This window comes from Triticum urartu, chromosome 5A (genome assembly GCF_056163025.1).
Source record: "Triticum urartu cultivar PI428250 chromosome 5A, HENAU_Tu73, whole genome shotgun sequence".
NCBI classification, from domain to species: Eukaryota; Viridiplantae; Streptophyta; class Magnoliopsida; order Poales; family Poaceae; genus Triticum; species Triticum urartu.
Genome location: NC_141877.1, coordinates 396,502,872 through 396,521,238, shown reverse-complemented (window position 1 = coordinate 396,521,238; position 18,367 = coordinate 396,502,872). Strand labels below are relative to the sequence as shown.

The 18,367-nt window shown below is 48.4% G+C and overlaps 2 protein-coding genes and 1 pseudogene across 3 annotated transcripts; 2 read left to right on the top strand and 1 right to left on the bottom strand.

Annotated features, from left to right (window-relative positions):
- The first annotated feature begins 1,550 nt into the window (after positions 1-1,550).
- Positions 1,551-3,721, top strand: LOC125527626 (putative F-box protein At4g21240). Its single transcript, XM_048692138.2, has 3 exons — positions 1,551-1,801; positions 1,908-2,180; positions 2,266-3,721. Exon 3 carries the CDS (start codon positions 2,325-2,327, stop codon positions 3,462-3,464), a length of 1,140 nt encoding a protein of 379 aa, XP_048548095.1. The 5' UTR covers positions 1,551-1,801; positions 1,908-2,180; positions 2,266-2,324; the 3' UTR covers positions 3,465-3,721.
- Positions 3,722-6,698: 2,977 nt separating this feature from the next.
- PK3 (serine/threonine protein kinase 3) lies at positions 6,699-10,382 on the top strand. Of its 2 annotated transcripts, none has more exons than XM_087526177.1 (6): positions 6,699-7,042; positions 7,365-7,507; positions 8,024-8,155; positions 8,739-8,924; positions 9,299-9,423; positions 9,914-10,382. In XM_087526177.1, exons 1-6 carry the CDS (start codon positions 6,850-6,852, stop codon positions 10,134-10,136), a joined length of 1,002 nt encoding a protein of 333 aa, XP_087382303.1. In that variant the 5' UTR covers positions 6,699-6,849; the 3' UTR covers positions 10,137-10,382. The 2 variants fall into 2 exon arrangements, with proteins under 2 accessions (XP_087382303.1, XP_087382302.1); XM_087526176.1 differs by having other exon boundaries at positions 6,700-7,042; positions 8,015-8,155.
- A 2,500-nt stretch (positions 10,383-12,882) lies between these two features.
- On the bottom strand, positions 12,883-15,448 carry LOC147971570 (subtilisin-like protease SBT1.7 pseudogene; annotated as a pseudogene).
- Positions 15,449-18,367: the final 2,919 nt, after the last annotated feature.

Below are 18,367 nucleotides of genomic sequence, written 5' to 3'. Positions count from 1 at the left end.
TCTGGGTTGTCGCAAGGCCGTCCCTTGAAGTGGGCGACGACCGTCGTGGGCGGTCCTGGACTTTACCGGAGGAGTGGGGTGGCTGTGGTTCTTTGTCCAGGCTGGGTGTTGGTGGTGTGGTCGTGTTTTCCCCTTGCCATGCGTGCGGCCGGTCATCGACCCTCGGCTTTGCGACTACGTCAACTAGGTGCTGCGGTGGGGACGGTGTGAGGCTACTTGGAAGTGGAGCCATTCCCTGGAGATGTGGTGAAGTGCGATGCGCGGATGAAAATCTTGCACGGATTTTGCCGGGCCGGCGATGGTGCCACCTATGGTTGTCATTCCCCTCCTTGGAGGTGTCGTCGAAGCGTGTTCGTCATTTCTCTTGCTCTTCTGGAACCGGTGGCTGTCTCCGGGCGAAAGCCTCGATTCGGTGGTGGATCTGCACAATGGCGGCGTCCTCGACGTCGTCCCTCCGCTGGGAGCATGGTGTTTGGAGACATGGATGCTTCCTCGTTGTTCTCCTTCGGTGCTCGTCATTGTCCTTCCTTGATCCTCGACGACGCTATGTACGCCCGTCGCCGGTGTGTCCAAGACGGCGTCTTCTTGGGATTGGATCGAGTCCTGCCATTCACTTGCCACTTCCTCTTAGGCGCTCAGAGTGGATGGTGCGTCGACAAGAGAAGCTCTGCGGTAGTTGTGGTCTTTGGAGGTGACCGGCGTCGGTCGTGACGCGGTGTTGTGTTTCATCTTAGGATAGGCCATCTGGTGTTGTAGTTTGCTTTGCGGTGGTGCCCGTCTTTGGTCTTTCTCGGGTGTGGTGTGAGCTACACTTGTTGTTCGCAGCGAGTGCTAGTTTTCTTGTAGTTGACTTTCTATCTTCTATAAAGCTATGGTACGCCTAGACGTACTCTCGAAAAATATGGTGTGTCTTGTTTATCTACAAGACTACAGACGTAAAGGGCACATAGCCGATGAATCGTGTTGAAAATGACTAAGAGCAACTCCAACGGTCCGTCTACAAGACTTCCTGTAAAGCACCAGGATGATTGTAAATTTTAGGGAAAATTTCCCGAAAGCTACTTTTGTCGGGGGGCGGCGGTGGTGCAATGGGTTTCAGCGGTCATGTTGCGGCCAAAAGTTTACGGGAAGCAAAATTTCTCCTAAATTTGAAGCAAATTCGGGCCAAGTTTAAGGATCCTGTAAATTTATTCTATGAAATTTGTTGGAGGTATTTATTCACGCAAATTTTCTTTAAACGACAGTTTTTTTCTTTACATATACGGGATGCGTTAGAGTTGCTCTAACGCCGAGTTTCCGTATAAAAGGAAGATTGCAAATCGTTTTGACATTGCTATGAGCTCATGGATTTATTCACTGTCCGATGCTAAAAGGAAAAAGTGTCCCATGCTACTACGGCGGTCGCCATGATTGCGACTCGGAGAGCGACGGCCCGAAACGTCCGGCCCACTGCGGCTGCACACCCACCCCCGTCCGCCCACTCCGCGCCTCAACTCTCAACGGCCCCGCCGCCCCGGCACCCCCTCTTATCCGTCGAGATTCGCGCCGCGTAGCCGATCCAGGCGGTCACGCCTCGTCCAGTCGACACGCACGAGACGGCAGCGACCGAGGCAAAGCATCATATACATCCACCCCCCCTGCTCCGTCCAGAATTAAACAAGGACGAAAGCAACCGACGAAGAGGGAGGGGCGGGCGGAGAAGAGAGAAAGTCGCCGGCTCGCCGCCGCCGTCGTCGTCGGCGAGGCCACGGTCGCCGCCCTCCGCTCCCGATCGAGGGCCTGCTTCGTTCGTACCGCAGAGGTACCCCGTCCGCTTCCCGCCGTCTCCTTGTTTCCTTAGCCGCCCGATTCGGCGCGGTGGTTCGTTGATTTGATTGATTGATTGGTTGTGTTGGTTCGGCCGGTAGGTTTGGTTCGTTGGCCTCTTCAGTCTACAAGAACTCAGACAGCTCGCCGCCCACCCACCTACCATGTGGTGCGAGTTCCTTGGCGGCGTAATTGAAACCTCCAGGCGGCAGGTGGTGTGAGAGGTCCTTCCTCAATGCAGCCTCCGCATCTGCTGGTGAGTCCTGTTTGGTGGACTTCGTCGTGCTGAGATTGGGCGCTTGTTTCTTGGTTTCAAGAACTAGGTTGAAGTTGAACCCTGCGTGGCCGTGGCTAGTCCGGGCTGGATCATGGAGGTATGTAAAGCTCATTGGGTTTGCAGATTGCTGTAACTGTTGCGTTTCTTGTGTTGATATTTGTGATTATTTCATCAATTTGCAGCAACCAGGGCAGATCGCTTTTGCTCAAGCCTGATCAGTAGTGATTGTTCTCCAGTGAGCATGTCCTCGCCTAGCAAGACTTTGATGATGAGAGGGAAGAAAGCAAAGGTAGTGGAGGGGAATGCTCAGCTGCTCTGCAGTGATGCGCTCACCGAGGTCTTCCACAGGCTGCCTGCCCGCACCCTCGCTTCTTGCAGGATGGTATGCAAATCCTGGATGTCATTGCTTTCCGATGTGCATTTTGTTCACGAGCACCTGAACCGAAGCCAGCAGAAGTTGCTGCTCTTTGCAAATGACAGAGCAAATGATAGGTCTCTTGCCATGGTGCTCGCAGACGCCAATGGATACATGTACCAGCTGTCTAGGCCCTTGGTTGCTCAGACCCTGTTTGTGCACAACTCTTGCAACGGCCTGCTCTGCCTAGGTGACAGTAAAGGAGCAGTGGAGTTGCTCAACCCGACAACCGGTGAATCTCTTGTGTTGCCGAAGCCAATGTACACTGCAGGAAGCAGCCAATTCTCATCATGCAACTGGCACTGCTTGGGGTTTTGCCCGTCAACTAAGCAACACAAGATTGCACATTTTTACCCGGGAGCTCATGCTGGTTCTCTCGAGGTGCTCTGTGAGATATACACAATTGGAGATAGAGACTGGAGACAAATTGGGAGTCTCCGTGGGGCACCAATTGATAGAGGTATACATGTGAATGGTTCAGTGTATTATTTGACACGGTTCCGTTATATCTCTTCATCACGTATCAATTGTTTGGATCTTCAACGTGAAAAGTTTGATGTCTTAATGCTTCCTCCACGCAAGACCTATGGAGGGCATTGTTCTTTGTCCGAGCTCGAGGGAAAACTATGTTTGTTAGTTGTGGATGGTGCGCTTGAAGGTATACCTCGTACAATGGACATATTAATGCTCGATAACGATGATAAGCAGAGTTGGACTCATAGATACCACATATCTTTGCCTCCGTTGATGCAATCATGTTATTTCACTCCAAGACACACACTTTTTCATGATTCCAAAATTTGGGTGCAGTTGTTTGCTCGGAACCTATACTGCTATGATCCAAATTCAAACTCTGAGGAATTGGAGATTGCCTGTCCAGAATCTGAGTTTCCTTTCAGCATTCATACGTTTGTTGAAAGTATAATTCCTCTGCGTCAAGATAATTTCATCAAGAAGATACAGTGATGTTGGTCTTCTTTATTCTTGAAGATAGATTTCAGCTTACAGATTTACATTATCTTTGTTGTTTTTTCTCTTCAAAAATGGACTTGTTAACTGCCTTAATTTGGCCTACTTTATCACTCTGTGATTAGTTATAAGAACAATCTTGAAAATTTCCTAACAACTCACTTTGTCTTGATTCTGAGAGTTGCATTAATTGTAATTTCATAATACACGGAAGACTTTATAGTCCAAGTTAGGAAGAATATTTTGCTCTTTTACATTTTGCTCTCTGTAATTGCTCAGGGAACAGCTTGGTTGAGATATTTTGCTCCAGCTTGTGAACCTGGATGGCTAGTCTGGCTTTGTGGCATGTAAAATCAGACTAATGACTTTCCATTACGGAGCTGCTCGTGACTAGTCTGGCTTTGTGGCATGTAAAAGCTTGGTTGCCTCCTTTTTTGCATGTAAAAGCTGGTTTGCATAGTCTGGCTTTCTGAAATTGACGCATGGTTGTGAGTGCACCCGTTTCTGCGTGTTTTGAAATTGATGCAGATTGTTCACATGATACTATCGTTTTTGTCTTCATAATGTTGTAAATGCAGCCTCAGGCCTCAAGCTGGCCATAGAGAGTACGGTTGCCATGTTGTGCAAGAGCTAGATTTCCCAAGCCCTGTACGCTAGGAAATCATGTTTGGCTCAAAGGAAAATTGATGATAACAGGAGTTGCTCCCCGGCTCCATTTTGCATCAAGAAAAGAAACCACAGCGTTCAGTTTCACATCAGCTCAGGTCAAACACAAAAGAAGAGATAGGCTCTCTACAGGATTCGAAACTAGAACAAACTTGAGCCATGCATTACATAGCTGAAGCAGCGACACTTTAAGGCCAGGCCATGTGATGTGCATCCAACTGAGGCATTTCTTCGAGAGCGGTTGATTGCCGCTTCCCATTACCATTTCCTCGGCATCCATCTTAGCTCTAGTTTCCTAGACAGGTCCCCTTCACAATCGACCTGCATCGCCGTCGGCGCGGAGCCGCCGTTCCCCACCTTCTTCTGCTTCGACGGCACCTTTGCCCGCGTCGCCACCGGGTAAGGTACTCGTTGGAGAGGAGGGCATGCCGCTCTAGCTCGCGGCGCAGGTGAAGGTCGACACGCTGTGGCCGTACAGGTACTGCGACCAAACCACATGTATCGTGACACGCTGTGTCTGCAGGAGGATATGGCTCAGGAACAGAGCACCTGAACTGAAACGTACTCCCTCCATCCGAAAATACTCTCTTTTTATCCATTTTGATGATATGTATTTTCGGACGGAGGGAATACAATAATTTCGACCTCTTTCCCAGTGAAAATTCAAAAGAAAATCGACCTCTTTGCGTTCTTGCAATACCCAAACTATGTGGTTGCTTTGACCATCAGTACGTTCTGAATGTCGTTATGATTGATGAACAATGCAATATCCCAGATGATGCAAATGAGGATGATCTGATCCTTAAATGCCAATTTTTTTTATTTCTTATTTTTGGGTGAGGAATGCCAATGTTGGCAGGGTTCGAACTTGAATAATTCTTAGAAATGCCACGGTCCTCGTGCCGAACGAACGCCATGTTGAAAAACATGGCGAAGTGGTCGCTGCATGAAGATCGACAGATCCAAGTTCTCAATTCCCAAATGAAAACAAAAACATAGGGCTTTACGCCAGCGTCGAAGGCCACACCAACACAACGAAGAAGAGGCCAGCGGACCAAATTGCAAAAGTAAGTCACCGCTGCCACCCCGACAAACCTTGCAAAGCTAGCCTAACTGGCTAGAGAGCCCGGCTAAAATCTACACCAACGAGCCATGCCACCGCTCGACTCCATCGAGATAGGGGGGCTCAAGAAAACTTTATTTACCAGATTTTCGCGTGACTCACCTAAAAGCCCCAAAACAAGGAAAGATATGTCTCCATTTGGTAGATCGGTACCTCCCCCCACTCCAGAGGAAGGGTGACGTCTCACTCACCTTCGGAGAGGACATGACGATTTGTTGTCTTTTCTACACAAAGAAAGGCACTACTAAGGATATTTTATCTTTAAGCAATTTTACTTTCGACATGATTCATAAGCATGCCAAGCCCCGTGTAAGAAAGATAATTGAAAAATCATAACAATTTAGTTTTTTCTTAATTTATCATCAAAGGTTCTCCAATTGTTAGCATCCACGTCGGGCTAGACTAGTAGGCTTGACAGTTAGTCGTCAAAATAACATGATCCAAAGCATTTTTGGATCAAACTTTGTAATTTGCTGGAGACCGCGGAGGTAATGTGCAAACTCGGATTCTCCAAAACCGCGCCCTCCATAATTTTCTATCTCCCATTTCCATTTCTCTTATATCTGTGCAAATAATCGACATCCACATTGATGGTTGCGGAGGCATGTCGAAGTACTGAGTCAATGTTGATAACGATGGTGGACGGTCATTCACTAGTGCGCACGCGTCGCTGATGTCCAAGCCGACAAGGTGTTGGCCAAGGCGGCGACAGAATGAGAAGGCGGGCAGTGCACGAGGCTCATGATTCGTACGAGACACTGGTGGAATTGACTCTAGGGTTGGGGCGGAGTCCATGGCGTCATCAGTAGGGCTGCGGACGTTGGAGGCATCGCTGCAGCGAGGAATGAGCGGTGGCGGCGCGGGCGCGGAGAAGGAACATGAGTGAAAATGTCTCCCGTGTCAAGTCATTTTTAAAAGGAATATGAACCCTTACTCCTACAAATGTAGGCACGAGGGATCATGTTGGATCCGAATTATACATTTCTAGCTATAAAGTACGGGTTGTCGATTATGCTAGAATATCATTTTTACGACATATTCATCAAAACGGCAGTTGTTATGGAATTCGATGTGTTTTATCGACCCCTTTAAAATTCCTCTTAGTTTGGTCATCGGATGAGATTTGGGGACTGTGTTAATAATTAAAGCAAAAGTTGTGGTTATACAAAAAATGCCCAAAAGGTGGTGTTTATAAGTTCTTGTTGAAATGGGGTTTGTGTAAATGATACATACTTCCTCCGTCCTAAAATTCTTCTCTCAAATTTGTTTTAGATTTATCTAGACAAATCTAATCTAAGACAAATCTGAAACAAGAATTTTGAAACGGAGGAAATACAATTTATGAAATGCTCTTTGTTTTCCTTTTCCTACAATTTTGACTTTGTACTCTCACTACGTTTCCTACCCAACAAAGCGTACACACAACAACACGGGGATTCCCAACACGGAGGGGCGCAAAGTCATCGGGTGGACCCGTGAAACCATCGAACCAACTAAACAAGCACAGCTGACACCCACCCCTCCGCCACCGCAGTCGCCGGTGACCAGGACGCGCGCCCGAATTCGCCGGCGGCGAGGAGAAGGGCGCCGAGTATGGGGTGCTCCCTCTCGGGGCTCAACGCCCTCTACGAAGCAGCGACTGGCGGCGGCGACGTGTGGATCAACGAGCGCCGCTTCCGCGTCCTCCGCCAGATCGGCGAGGGCGGCTTCGCCTTCGTCTACCTCGTCAAGGAGCACGACGCCTCCTCCTACGCCGCGCGCGACAGGCACCCCTCCCACGTCTCAGGTACCCCCCACCCGATCCCGCCCCACTAGCCTCCATGTCTCGCGTGTGTCACAGGTTATGCGCGTCCGTTTTGAACGCGTGAAATGAAATCCTTCACATTTCTTGAGCCGGCAAATGCACCCGTGTGGTTCAGTGTGCAGAATCGTGTGAATTTTGCTACTTCCGCTCCGCCCCTGCTACTAGATGTTGTCATGAGCAGGGTTTTAGTTTTGTAATGCTGGTTGTTGCATAGAACTGAAGTTTTTGTTTCCGTTGGTGCGTGAATCTGGGAATTTTATGAGATTTCTATGATTCTGATGCTGCCGTGCTAATGTTGGTTCAGACGACGGGACATATGCTATGAAGAAGGTGCTGATACAGAGCAGGGAGCAACTGGATCTGGTGAAGGAGGAGATCCGCGTTTCGTCCTTGTTCAACCACCCCAATCTGCTACCGCTTCTTGACCATGCCATAATAGCAGTTAAGGTAATACCAATATCAGTTTTGCTAAAGCACATCTAGATGTGCCATAAGTATTGCACATCTAAGTCATATGTCATTGATCTTACATTGAGATTCGTGTGAATATTTTCTTTCTCTTTTTTCTTTTTCTCTTTATGCTTGATTCACTCACTTAGATATGCAATAACTAGAGCACATCTAGATGTGCCCTAGACACACACAATATAACATGGTTTGCACCTGTCTTCCGTGCCCTGTGATGCCATATGCCATAGTCTTGAAGTATGTACAATCATGTTGAAGCTAGGCAAGTTAGCTGAGCTTTGGTAAATACTGTACACATGTCTGACAATTGAGGCATGTTTGTTTGGCGATTACAATCTAGAGATACAACAATTAATTGTTTGAAATAAACTCAGTAATGTCTTAGCCTGCCATAACATCTTATAGGCAACTTAATGTTAATTATTCGTCAATCATCACACCTTTGAATGTACATTTCATGTCGAGATGTCTTATATGATATTATAGAGTACACAGGGAGATTGGAGCCATGAAGCCTACTTACTCTTCCCAGTCCATTTGGATGGTACTCTGTTCGACAATGCTGCAGTCATGCAGTCAAGGAAAGAGTTTTATTCGGTGGTCGATGTTTTGCGAATATTCCAACAGGTCAGCTTTTTTACTGGAAAGTAGTATGAATCTACTATGCTCAACAACAAAAAAAGCAGTATGAATCTACTTTTTCTTGATGATGTCATAGTGATATTTGGAACTTTCTTGATTTCATCATTGTAGTGATCTTTTAACGTTTATTAAGCTTGATGTTCAGTATTGACCAATTTATTGTCATGCTATTTTTCAACAATTTTTCTGAAGAACAAGCTTTTGTCCCAACTTATGTGCCGTTGATTACTCTGCATTAATTTCTCTTGTGTATTACTCAAACATTGACTTGCATATATTATAGAGTATAATCACAGGTGACGATGCACTATATTCTTTGTACTACATAAATGTGACTACAGTTTAACTCTTGCTAACTTGGGACTAGCTCAGCTTCAGGATTTAGAAGATATCATCGTATTATGCCCCTATCTTGCTTTATTATCTGTTTACTAGGCATTTCGTTTGTACATTCAATGTATGGAAGTATTAGAAGTGTACATTACAATACCGACTTGAATTTGAAAAGTATAGTTAGCCATTACATCTCCCCATCTCCCTTTGTCTACTAATATAAATGTACCAGCAGATTTGTGAAGGACTGAAGCACATGCATAGTCTTGATCCACCATATGCCCATAATGATGTCAAGCCTGGCAATGTTCTTGTAACCCGCCGAAAAGGGCAAGCACCTCTTGCAACTTTGATGGATTTTGGAAGTTCGCGGCCTGCAAGAAATCAAATTCGTTCTCGTTCTGAAGCATTACGGTTGCAGGTATGTCTTAGCTCCATGGCCTTTTCATGAAAGACAGCTCTTCTTGATAACGTATTGGTTTTTGGTTTCCATATAATCATTTAGGATGTTTTGCCATTGTCCCATAACAGTACTTTTATTCACTTTCCAGATATATGGACAATTTATTAGAAATACTCTTCTGTTTCTAGTGTTATTTTTAGTTTCACGATTGTGAGTGACTTTGCTGCACATGTTAAGAAATGCGGGTGTTACTTTATTGTTTCCTTAAGCCGAAGCAAAATCGTCTAGATAACTCATCCTACTTTTGAGTATGCAGTTATTACTTAGAAAGGTTAGTGCTTAAAAGTAATGGCAATTGAAACATTACTAATGTATATCTTGCTTCTGTGCAGGAATGGGCTGCTGAGCATTGCTCTGCACCTTTTCGCGCACCTGAATTGTGGGACTGCCCGAGTCATGCTGATATTGATGAGAGGACAGACATTTGGTCGCTAGGTTGCACTCTTTACGCGATCATGTAAGTTCCATCATGGCTTGTTGCATGAGTAAATTTACTATGCTTGATCAAGTTTCATCTCCCATTGATTTATGTGTCAGTATGATTCTCAATTATTTTGTGGTGTACCGTTGCTCTAAATCTCCGACTGCTTCAGTGCATAATCCATTGGCACATTTATTAGAAATTATTTCAGCTTAGTATTTGTATCTCATTTTTTCGCAGTCTTGACAAGTGAGAAGTGACAGCCCGTGGAATTTAGTACTGTACAACAAATGGTGTTATCCCATCAACTTTTTAAGTCGGGAGTAATTAACAATGAAAGTAGCTATCAGTCATACCTTGTGCTTTAGATGGCGTACTGCTTAAAGATCAAACTCAAATTGGTTGAAGTTTCTAATCAAACATACTGGGTCTCGGAAGAGTCGTGAATGTGGTCAACTTATCAACTGGGGCGGTAACCTGTAATTACTTAATAAATCACTGATGCTCACATTTCTGTTCTTTGTAGGTATGGTGTTTCTCCCTTTGAGTATGCTCTTGGTGAATCTGGAGGAAGCTTGCAGCTGGCCATTATGAACGCGCAGTTGAAGTGGCCAGCGCTACCGAGCACCTACCCTGACGCACTTCACAAGTTTGTTACCTGGATGCTTCAGCCACAGCCTGAGATGCGCCCTCGCATCAATGACATACTTCTCCACGTTGACAAGCTTGTGGAGAAATACTCGCCTTAAAGCCAGCTTGCATATTCTGTTCTGACTTGTTTCTTCTTTATACGATTGCAAAAGGGGACATGTTGTAAGACTCATGCTCTAGGCCTTTTCATCCTTTGGAATAGGCTCAGTGTCAATTCTTTATGTAACTTTCAGGCTGTTACCGATATGTCGTTCTCTAACTCTTGGAAGTTATATTACTCGCTTATCTTGTACAAAATGTTTGCTGAATATGAAAAATACATGTGTTATTGTCTTCGCCTTCTACTTCTCCAGGCTCTTCCTGTTTTTGTTTAAGTACACAAGGAACAGTTATTTTTTTTAAAAAAAAACTGATTTATTTTTGTGACAAACATTGACAAAAGTTCTAAGAACTTGCAAAGATTCATCATCAAATCAGATTTGTGGAACTATGGCAACAAAAAAAAACAATATCGATACTCTGAAAATGCTACTTCCGAAAGCATTTTGGAGCACTTATTCTGGGTTTTTTTTCAAGCTCTTAGTACTTTTGTCAATGTTTGTCATAAAAAAAAAATCAGATTTTTTAATTTTTGTTTCAATTTTACTGTTTACCCAAGCTCATTTGAGCTCGGGCTGTGAAGGTTACTTTCCCTAACTAAGAGCATTGCCCCAAATCCCAATAGATTTTCAATACAGGCTCGTGCGGTACGAAAATAGCTTGTTCAATCGTTCAATTGTGTGCATTCACTGTTTGGACAACATAGCACGAACCTTAAAGCACATAATAGCCAAGCTCGTTATGAATCGGTTTCCCGTGATGCAAAAGATCCCACGTGGGTGGCTCTAGCGATGCAACCTTGTGCGGTGTGATACATGGTGTCAGGTTGCACGTAGTTTGTTCGTTTAACTCCTAATCTCGTTCACTTATTAGTCCCTTTCAGAAGATCGGTTCATAGTTTCGTTCATTGTAAATGTTCAATTCCGTGTTCATGTTTGGAGCTATTTTGGACAAATTTTGCCAAATTTGTCACGCACGTCGCCCGTTTGAAATTTCTTTTGACCAATAGCTTCATCTTGCAGTTTCAAACGACTTGCACGTTTTCTGTTTTGATAATCATAGACAAGTAGATCTACATCTTCCTCGTGGACTGTATATATATGTGGTCTTGTTTTAGTGACACTCCTTATTGTCCTTCACCTAGTCCCTCCTAATCATTCCTCTTGGCCTCCTCTCCCGCGTCGTGTTGCACTTGCGCCACTGCCTGCGTTGTTCCTTTCGGTCTCCTCTCCCGCGTCCTACTACACTAGCACGACCCTCGGCATTGTTCCTGTCGGCCTTCTCCCCCGCGTCCTGCTAAACTGGCGCCACTGTCGGCGTTGTTCCTCTCGGACTACTCGCCCGCGTGCCCAGCCAATGCAGGACAACAAAGGCCATGCAAAAAAAAAAATTGCTCCCCTAATGCAGCCGACCTACATGCAGGCGACCAAACGATGTGCAAAACATAGTTTTTAGCTTGCATATGCTCAGCCAGGCCCAACTGGGACAAGTATGCAAAAGGGCAAAAAAGATGCACAACCAAACACGCCCTTGATAATTGGATTGGAGCGTAGAGAGCACAATCATAAAAGGTTGGAAGAATTTGTGAAGGTTGTCATTGAGATCTTCGGAGAGAAATATCTCCAAGCAACAAATGAAATGGACACTGCAAGCTTCTGCAGGTGAGTGCATCAAAAGGCTACATAACATGGGCAGCTGAAATGTCACTGTAAAGATGCAACCATAATTCTTCAAAGTTGTGTCATCAAACGGTCTATGAATTTGACATTCATATTTTGGTTTGTCGGGGTCATCTAAATGTCTTGCAATGATCTCATTTATTTGCAAGGCTATCTAACATGGAGGCATCACTGGTGAACTTACAACACGGGTTACTATCTTGCATATGGAATATATCCTTCATGGTCAACATTTAGGAAGACAATATCAAACCCTCAAGGCAACAAGAAGCATTTGAGGTATTGCAAGCTCGATTTTCCATTGTTCGGGCCCTGCAAGATTTCGAAACCAAAAGGATTTGATTTGGGGACCAAAGGCATTTGTGGAGCATCATGACAGCTGGTGCATCATCAGAACATGCGTGAGCATGCAGAACGTGATAAGAAAGGAGCGAGTCTAGCCGAAAGACTTCTGCTATGAGAATGAGGGGAAGAAAAAAAACATATACATCACGTGTCAACCATCGGAGGGATGAACACCGACTCTAGAAGTTTCATCAAGTGTATCAACAGATCAATCCTCCTTTTCAAAAATATAAAAATAAAAATAATCAACAGATCAAAGACTGCCGCGGGGCATGAACTACTTTTGGAAGACCTTGCTGAGCATTTGTGGGAGCTCCACGGACAATAAACTTCTTCATGTTTACTTTGATGCATTTGGACCATTTGTTATGTTTTAATCATAGATTATGGGTTTGAAACTGAAACATAATTATTTGAATTCTTATGATGATAAAATGAAGGTGCCTATGTGTTTAATGCAAGTGCAGAGAGAGCTAGATTTTTTTTTTTTTTTACATTTAGGGATGGGTTTATTCGGAAGTTGCAAAAGCAGCCCACATAAAAACCCCAAAAAACTTGATGCGTCAGCTGGAGATGCTCTAAGAATGTTGGAACATTTCTTCGGAACTCATATGCAGCTTTCCCAAGTTCCTTCTGAATGCATTCATTTACCCAGTCCAGCTGTCAGTGTTGTGGAAGATTCTTTCATTTACTGTAAGCTAACATGAACGCACTGCAAAAGTGAAGTACTACGTAGGTCTACGGATTGAAGCAATGATTCCAACAAGTTTGACGACGATGGTTCAGACACAATTGCCAGATGCAATTCGACAGGAGAAGAAACATCGTATGATAATTATTCCCTTCTTCGCAACAACCAAATGCTGATTCTTCTTCTTCTTCATGGCGGATCAACTCACAAGTCACAGCAGCATTACTCTCTCAGAGCTGAGGCATCAGTCGTCCCAGTTGAAGGCGACGGGGCTCCTGACCCGGTGCTTCCTGTTCTCCCAGGCGATGTGGCCGAACTCCCACGTCCCGGTCGGCCTCGCCTTCGCTCCGGCCTCGCTGCTGAACCGCACGGTGTAGCTCCTCTTCTCGTTCACCCGCTTGAACTCCAGCGACGCCGGTGTCACCGTCACCTTCACCCCGTCCGGCGCGGCGACCGTCACGTTGTACCTCTCGGGTTGCGCCGACACCTTGGTCACCGTCCGCGTCAGCGTGCGGGCGCGGGTGCGGCCGTCGAACACCACCACGAACGACGGGTAGTTGAGGTTGGCCACGCCGCCGGGGATCGTCCTCGCGCACTTGCTCAGCCCCGGCACGAACCGCCGCATCTGCTCCGCCGTGTAGTTGAGGGTGCAGAGGAAGTCGACGTAGTCCTGCGTGCCCGCGTCGTACACCAGGCCCGGGTCCATGGTCAGCCGCGGGAGCACCAGCCCGGCCCCCGCCTCCATAGGCGTCGCGGCGGCGCCGACGGCACTGCCGCCGTCCACGATGTCCCTGCCGTTCTTGTCGAGCGGGCCCGCGGTCGTCATCAGCGCCGAACGGATCATGGCCGGCGTCCAGTCGCCGTGCCGCTTCTTGATCAGGGCCGCGACGCCGGCCACGTGCGGGCACGCCATCGACGTCCCCGAGATGATGTTGTACTCCACTCTCCGCGGGTCCATGTCGCTGTCGGATGGCGGGGCGGCACCTGACCAGGCGGCGAGGATGTTCACCCCCGGCGCGATGACGTCCGGCTTCAGGATCTCGGGGACAATCGGGTTGGGGCCCCGCGAGGAGAAGCCCGCCACCATCGGCGCCCGGTTCTCGCCGGTGACCGTGTCGCAGGTGAAGTTGAAGGACGCCACCGGGTACGCCACGGACGACATGTAATCGGCCAGCTTCTTGCCGCCGGCGGAGCTGAGCAGGAGACCGGGAAGGGGGAAGGGTTCGGCCATCACCGTGTCCCAGAACCGTTCCGTACTTTGGACGGAAACTATCCCGGCTCCGCCGGCTCTCTCCACCTCAAAGCCAGCCGAAGCTCCTGCCTCCCGGGAGCACACCACGACCTTGCCCATGACCTTGTCGGGCGTCAGATCATACTCTCCGCAGGAGGTGCGCACTAGCGGGACCATGCCCGCGCCCTGGGACTGGGAGAACGGGGTGTCGTACAGGGACTGCCCGGTGAGCACCACCCCGTTGCCGAGCGTGAGCGTCGCCGGGAACACCCGGTCCGTGGTGGCGGCGCCGACGGTGGTCATCCACGGGGCCACGTTGGATATGGTTAACGCTGTCGGGCCTTTGTTGCCACCCGCCAGGACGACGAAGACGCCTCTCCGCTCGGCGCCGAACGTGGCGACGGAGAGGAGGTCGTCGTAGAAGGGTTCCGCGGGGTACGCGATGGAAATGGAGAGGAGGTCCACGCCGTCGGTCACCGCGGCGTCGATCGCCGCGATGACGTCTGAGGCAAAGCATCCTGCGTTGCACGCCCTGTACATGGCGATCCTTGCCATGGGCGCCACGCCACTCGCTCTCCCGCCCGCGAACTGGAAGAGATCGGCCGAGGGGACCTCGGAGCCTGCGGCCGTCGACGCCACGTGCGTTCCGTGCCCAGCGATGTCCCTCGGGCTCGGATCGGTTAGGAGGCCACCGCCCTCTAGCTCGACCGTGAGGAAGGACTTGGCGCCGACGAGCTTGTTGTTGCACAAGCTGGCGTTGAATCCCGGGGCGTCCACGCACTTGCCCCTCCAGGTGGACCTGACGGGGCCGAGCCCGGCGTCGTTGAAGCTGGCGCGCTCTGGCCAGATGCCGGTGTCGACGAAGCCGATGATGACGCCGTCGCCGAACTCCGCGTCCGGCCACGCGCCGAAGTCGTCGTGGAGGCCCATGAACCACGGCGACCTCGTGGTCTGGGTGTGGTACACCCTGTCCTTGTACACGAGGGACACGCCGGGGACGGTCGCCATGCGGTGGGCCTCGCCGTCCGTGAGACGGGCCGCAAAACCATGCATCACTGTGCCGTAGGTGTGGCGGATGTGGTTGGAGTTCTCGCCAGCCATGGACGCGTACCAACGCTCGTGGGTGTCAAACTTGGACGGCTTGGCGAGGTGGTTGGTGAGGACGACGTAGGTGTCCGAGGTCGAAGGATGAGGCTGCTTGTGCTCCTCGGCCATGGCGTTCTTGGGTTTCTGGGTGAGGGTGACGGAGGAGTGTGTGGACTGGACAAGGAGGAGAAGTAGCAGGGAGCAGCGCAAGAGGATGGGGATCATGGAAGCCATTGTTGAATTGTGTGCGAGCGAGGTTGTGGTTGCAGTGCGAGTGGTGGGTTTTATGGAGCTTGAGCAGCTCTGTGTGACGCTACCGGACAAGACATGCATGCGTGTTCAGCAGGACAATGCATCGCCGAAGATAAATTATGTAGGACTTAGATGTGCAATACTTATGACACATTTAGATGTGCTTTAGCAAAACTGATAAATTATTGCATCACACACCTGTCAGACCCATCAAATTTCTATTTTAGTTTGAAGCTTGCATTACCATGTTTAGCCCTAAATATATCATCATACACGGTGGCTCAGCTACAGCTAGTGGATGGTACTAAATGTGGCTTTCTTCTAGGCTAATCCATGGCTAGTGGAAGCTAAATGCAGCCTTGAAACAAAACTATTGAGCTTTGTTTTGTCAGGATGATTGATGTTTTGGGTACACACGGTGAGGATTAAAACTTTTCCATGTGCTTAGTATTGTTTTCTTGATTTTACATTTTTTGTTTTTCAGAAAATATTTTTATTTTCAGTTATTTTCCTGGATTTTTTATTTTGCAGTTTTTTCTTGGAATTTTTTTTTGCTGACGTGGCTTGCTATCTGGATTGTCAACTGGGTCAAAACGTGTCAATGGGAGGGGAGGATTGAATCCTCATTGGTTTTAAATGTTTGGGGTTGTAAGGCCAACTCCACCGCGCGACCCGATCTTGTTCGGGTGCGTTCGTTTGGGATAGAATGGACGAATAGCGCGGCCCAACGCGCGGCTCCAAACGGACAAATGTCTGGATTCCGTCCGTTTTCGACTCATCCTCGACTTGAACTTGCGCCGAGTTTGGGGTGAAACAGACATCGCGCGTACGGGCTCGTCGCACGCCCTTGTCCCCCCGTGGCCCGCCTGTCGGGGACACTAGCAGTCCCTTCGCTTCCAACGCCCGCACCCCCTCTCCCCGCCCCGCCCCGCCGCCGGCGCTGCCGCTATTCTCCGGCCGCCTCTTCACCGCGCAGCCCCTGGCCGTCCATACCAAACCACGTCTCGACATGGCCGCCACCACGCCCGCGCTTTCGCCGTAGTTTTGGCCGTCGATCGGGGGATGTTTGGCCGTCGCCGTCGTAGCCGACGGCAGAGGGGATACGACCGCTGGCGACGTACCACGACGGCCACGGCAGCTTCCAACGAGTCCTCCAAAGCGGCCAGTAGCCGGCCGCCAACCACCCCTGCTGCATCGAGGTGATCATCGCGGCCTCTTTGCCACCACAACCGCAAGGTGTTCGACACATTACCCACAAAGGTATGGACAGTGGAGATGAATTTTCCTTCCACCACTTCATTTGTTCATCGGACGATTCATCGTCGGATGATGAAGATCTTGTGGTGGCTGCACTGGTCGTTCATGACCACATTCAACGACAGCTTCCTCGGTACAGGGGTCACTCCGTGGCCGTGCTCCCAACCTGAACCGCAACAGGGAGAGACGCCACGCCCTGCTCTATGCCGATTACTTTGCAAACACCCTGCTCTTCAAGCCGGATAAATTCCGTCGTCGTTTTCGTATGACAAGGCATGTGTTCAATCGTATCCGAGAGGGAGTGCTTGCTCATGACCCATACTTCGAGTGCAAGACGGATGCCCTTGGCAAGCTTGGATTCTCCTCTTACCAGAAATGCACCGCAGCCATCTGCATGCTTGCATATGGAATTCCAGGCGATCTGGTGGATGGGTATGTGCGTATGAGTGATACAACATGTCTGATGTCAATGTACAAGTTCTTCCAGGCTGTGATCGAGGTGTTTGGCCCTGGGTACTTGAGGCAGCCAACTGCCGCTGATACAAAGAGATTGTTGGCGACCAACACAGCTAGAGGCTTTCCAGGCATGCTTGACAGCATAGATTGTATGTACTGGGAGTGGAATAACTGTCCATTTGCTTGGCAGGGCCAATACAAGGGGCATGTCAAAGCGTGCACTGTCATATTAGAAGCGATGGCTTCGCAGGATCTTTGGATATGGCATTCTTTCTTCGGCATGGCAGGTTCTCACAATGATATGAACGTGCTGCAACGTTCTCCAATCTTCATAAGGCTTGCAGAAGGCCACTCCCCACTTGTCAACTTTGAGATCAACGGCCACCAGTACAACAAGGGATACTATCTAGCTGATGATATATATCCTCAGTGGTCAACTTTTGTGAAGACAATCTCGAACCCCCAAGGTGAGAAGAGAAAGAGATTTTCCCAAATGAAAGAGAGTGCTAGAAAGGATATGGAACGTGCTTTTGGTGTGCTTCAATCCCGATGGGGTATCATTTGAAACCCTGCACTATCATGGGATGAAGGGAAGCTTTGGGGGGGGGGTGATGACTGCTTGTGTGATCATGCACAACATGATCGTCGAGGACGAGCGTGACGACAGTATCTTCGACCAAGGATTTGATTATCAAGGTGAAAATGTTGAGCCCCTGCACCAAGAACCGGCCACGTTTGAACAGTTTGTCCAATTCCATCGCGAGCTGCGTGATTGGTACACTCATTTGGATCTTCAAAATGACTTGGTTGAGCACATATGGCCATATGGGATCACATTGGCAACCAATAGATGTATTGGTTCATTTTATGTTCATTCAAGACAATTTCGATTTGGTTGTAAAACTATTTTATTAGAGACAATTTCGGTTGGGTTGTAAAACTATTTTTAATTTCAAACAATTAATATTTGGACGCGCAAACTTGTTTTGATATGAAAATATGGGCATTTCTGGCCCTGGCGGACAGGATGGGGCAAACAGATGCGGCCGCGCGCTAGGCGCACGACCACCGCATCCCAGGACAGGCCTGGACACGACCCCTCGCCCTACCCAAACGGACCGATTCCGGGCAAAGCGGACGTCCGTTTGGTGTCGCGCGGTGGAGTTGGCCTAATGTAGATGGTATTGGGGTTGTAAATTAAACTTGGGCAAGATTTTTTTGCATGGATTAGAG

What these genes read in the sequence shown, in the direction of transcription:
- LOC125527626 (XM_048692138.2), top strand. Translation starts at nt 2,325, where the DNA reads ATGTCCTCGCCTAGCAAGACTTTGATGATGAGAGGGAAGAAAGCAAAG.
- PK3 (XM_087526176.1), top strand. Translation starts at nt 6,850, where the DNA reads ATGGGGTGCTCCCTCTCGGGGCTCAACGCCCTCTACGAAGCAGCGACT. An exon ending in ATGCCATAATAGCAGTTAAG is followed by an intron (nt 7,508 to 8,014) that starts GTAATACCAATA and finishes ATGATATTATAG; the next exon opens with AGTACACAGGGAGATTGGAG. An exon ending in CTGAAGCATTACGGTTGCAG is followed by an intron (nt 8,925 to 9,298) that starts GTATGTCTTAGC and finishes GCTTCTGTGCAG; the next exon opens with GAATGGGCTGCTGAGCATTG.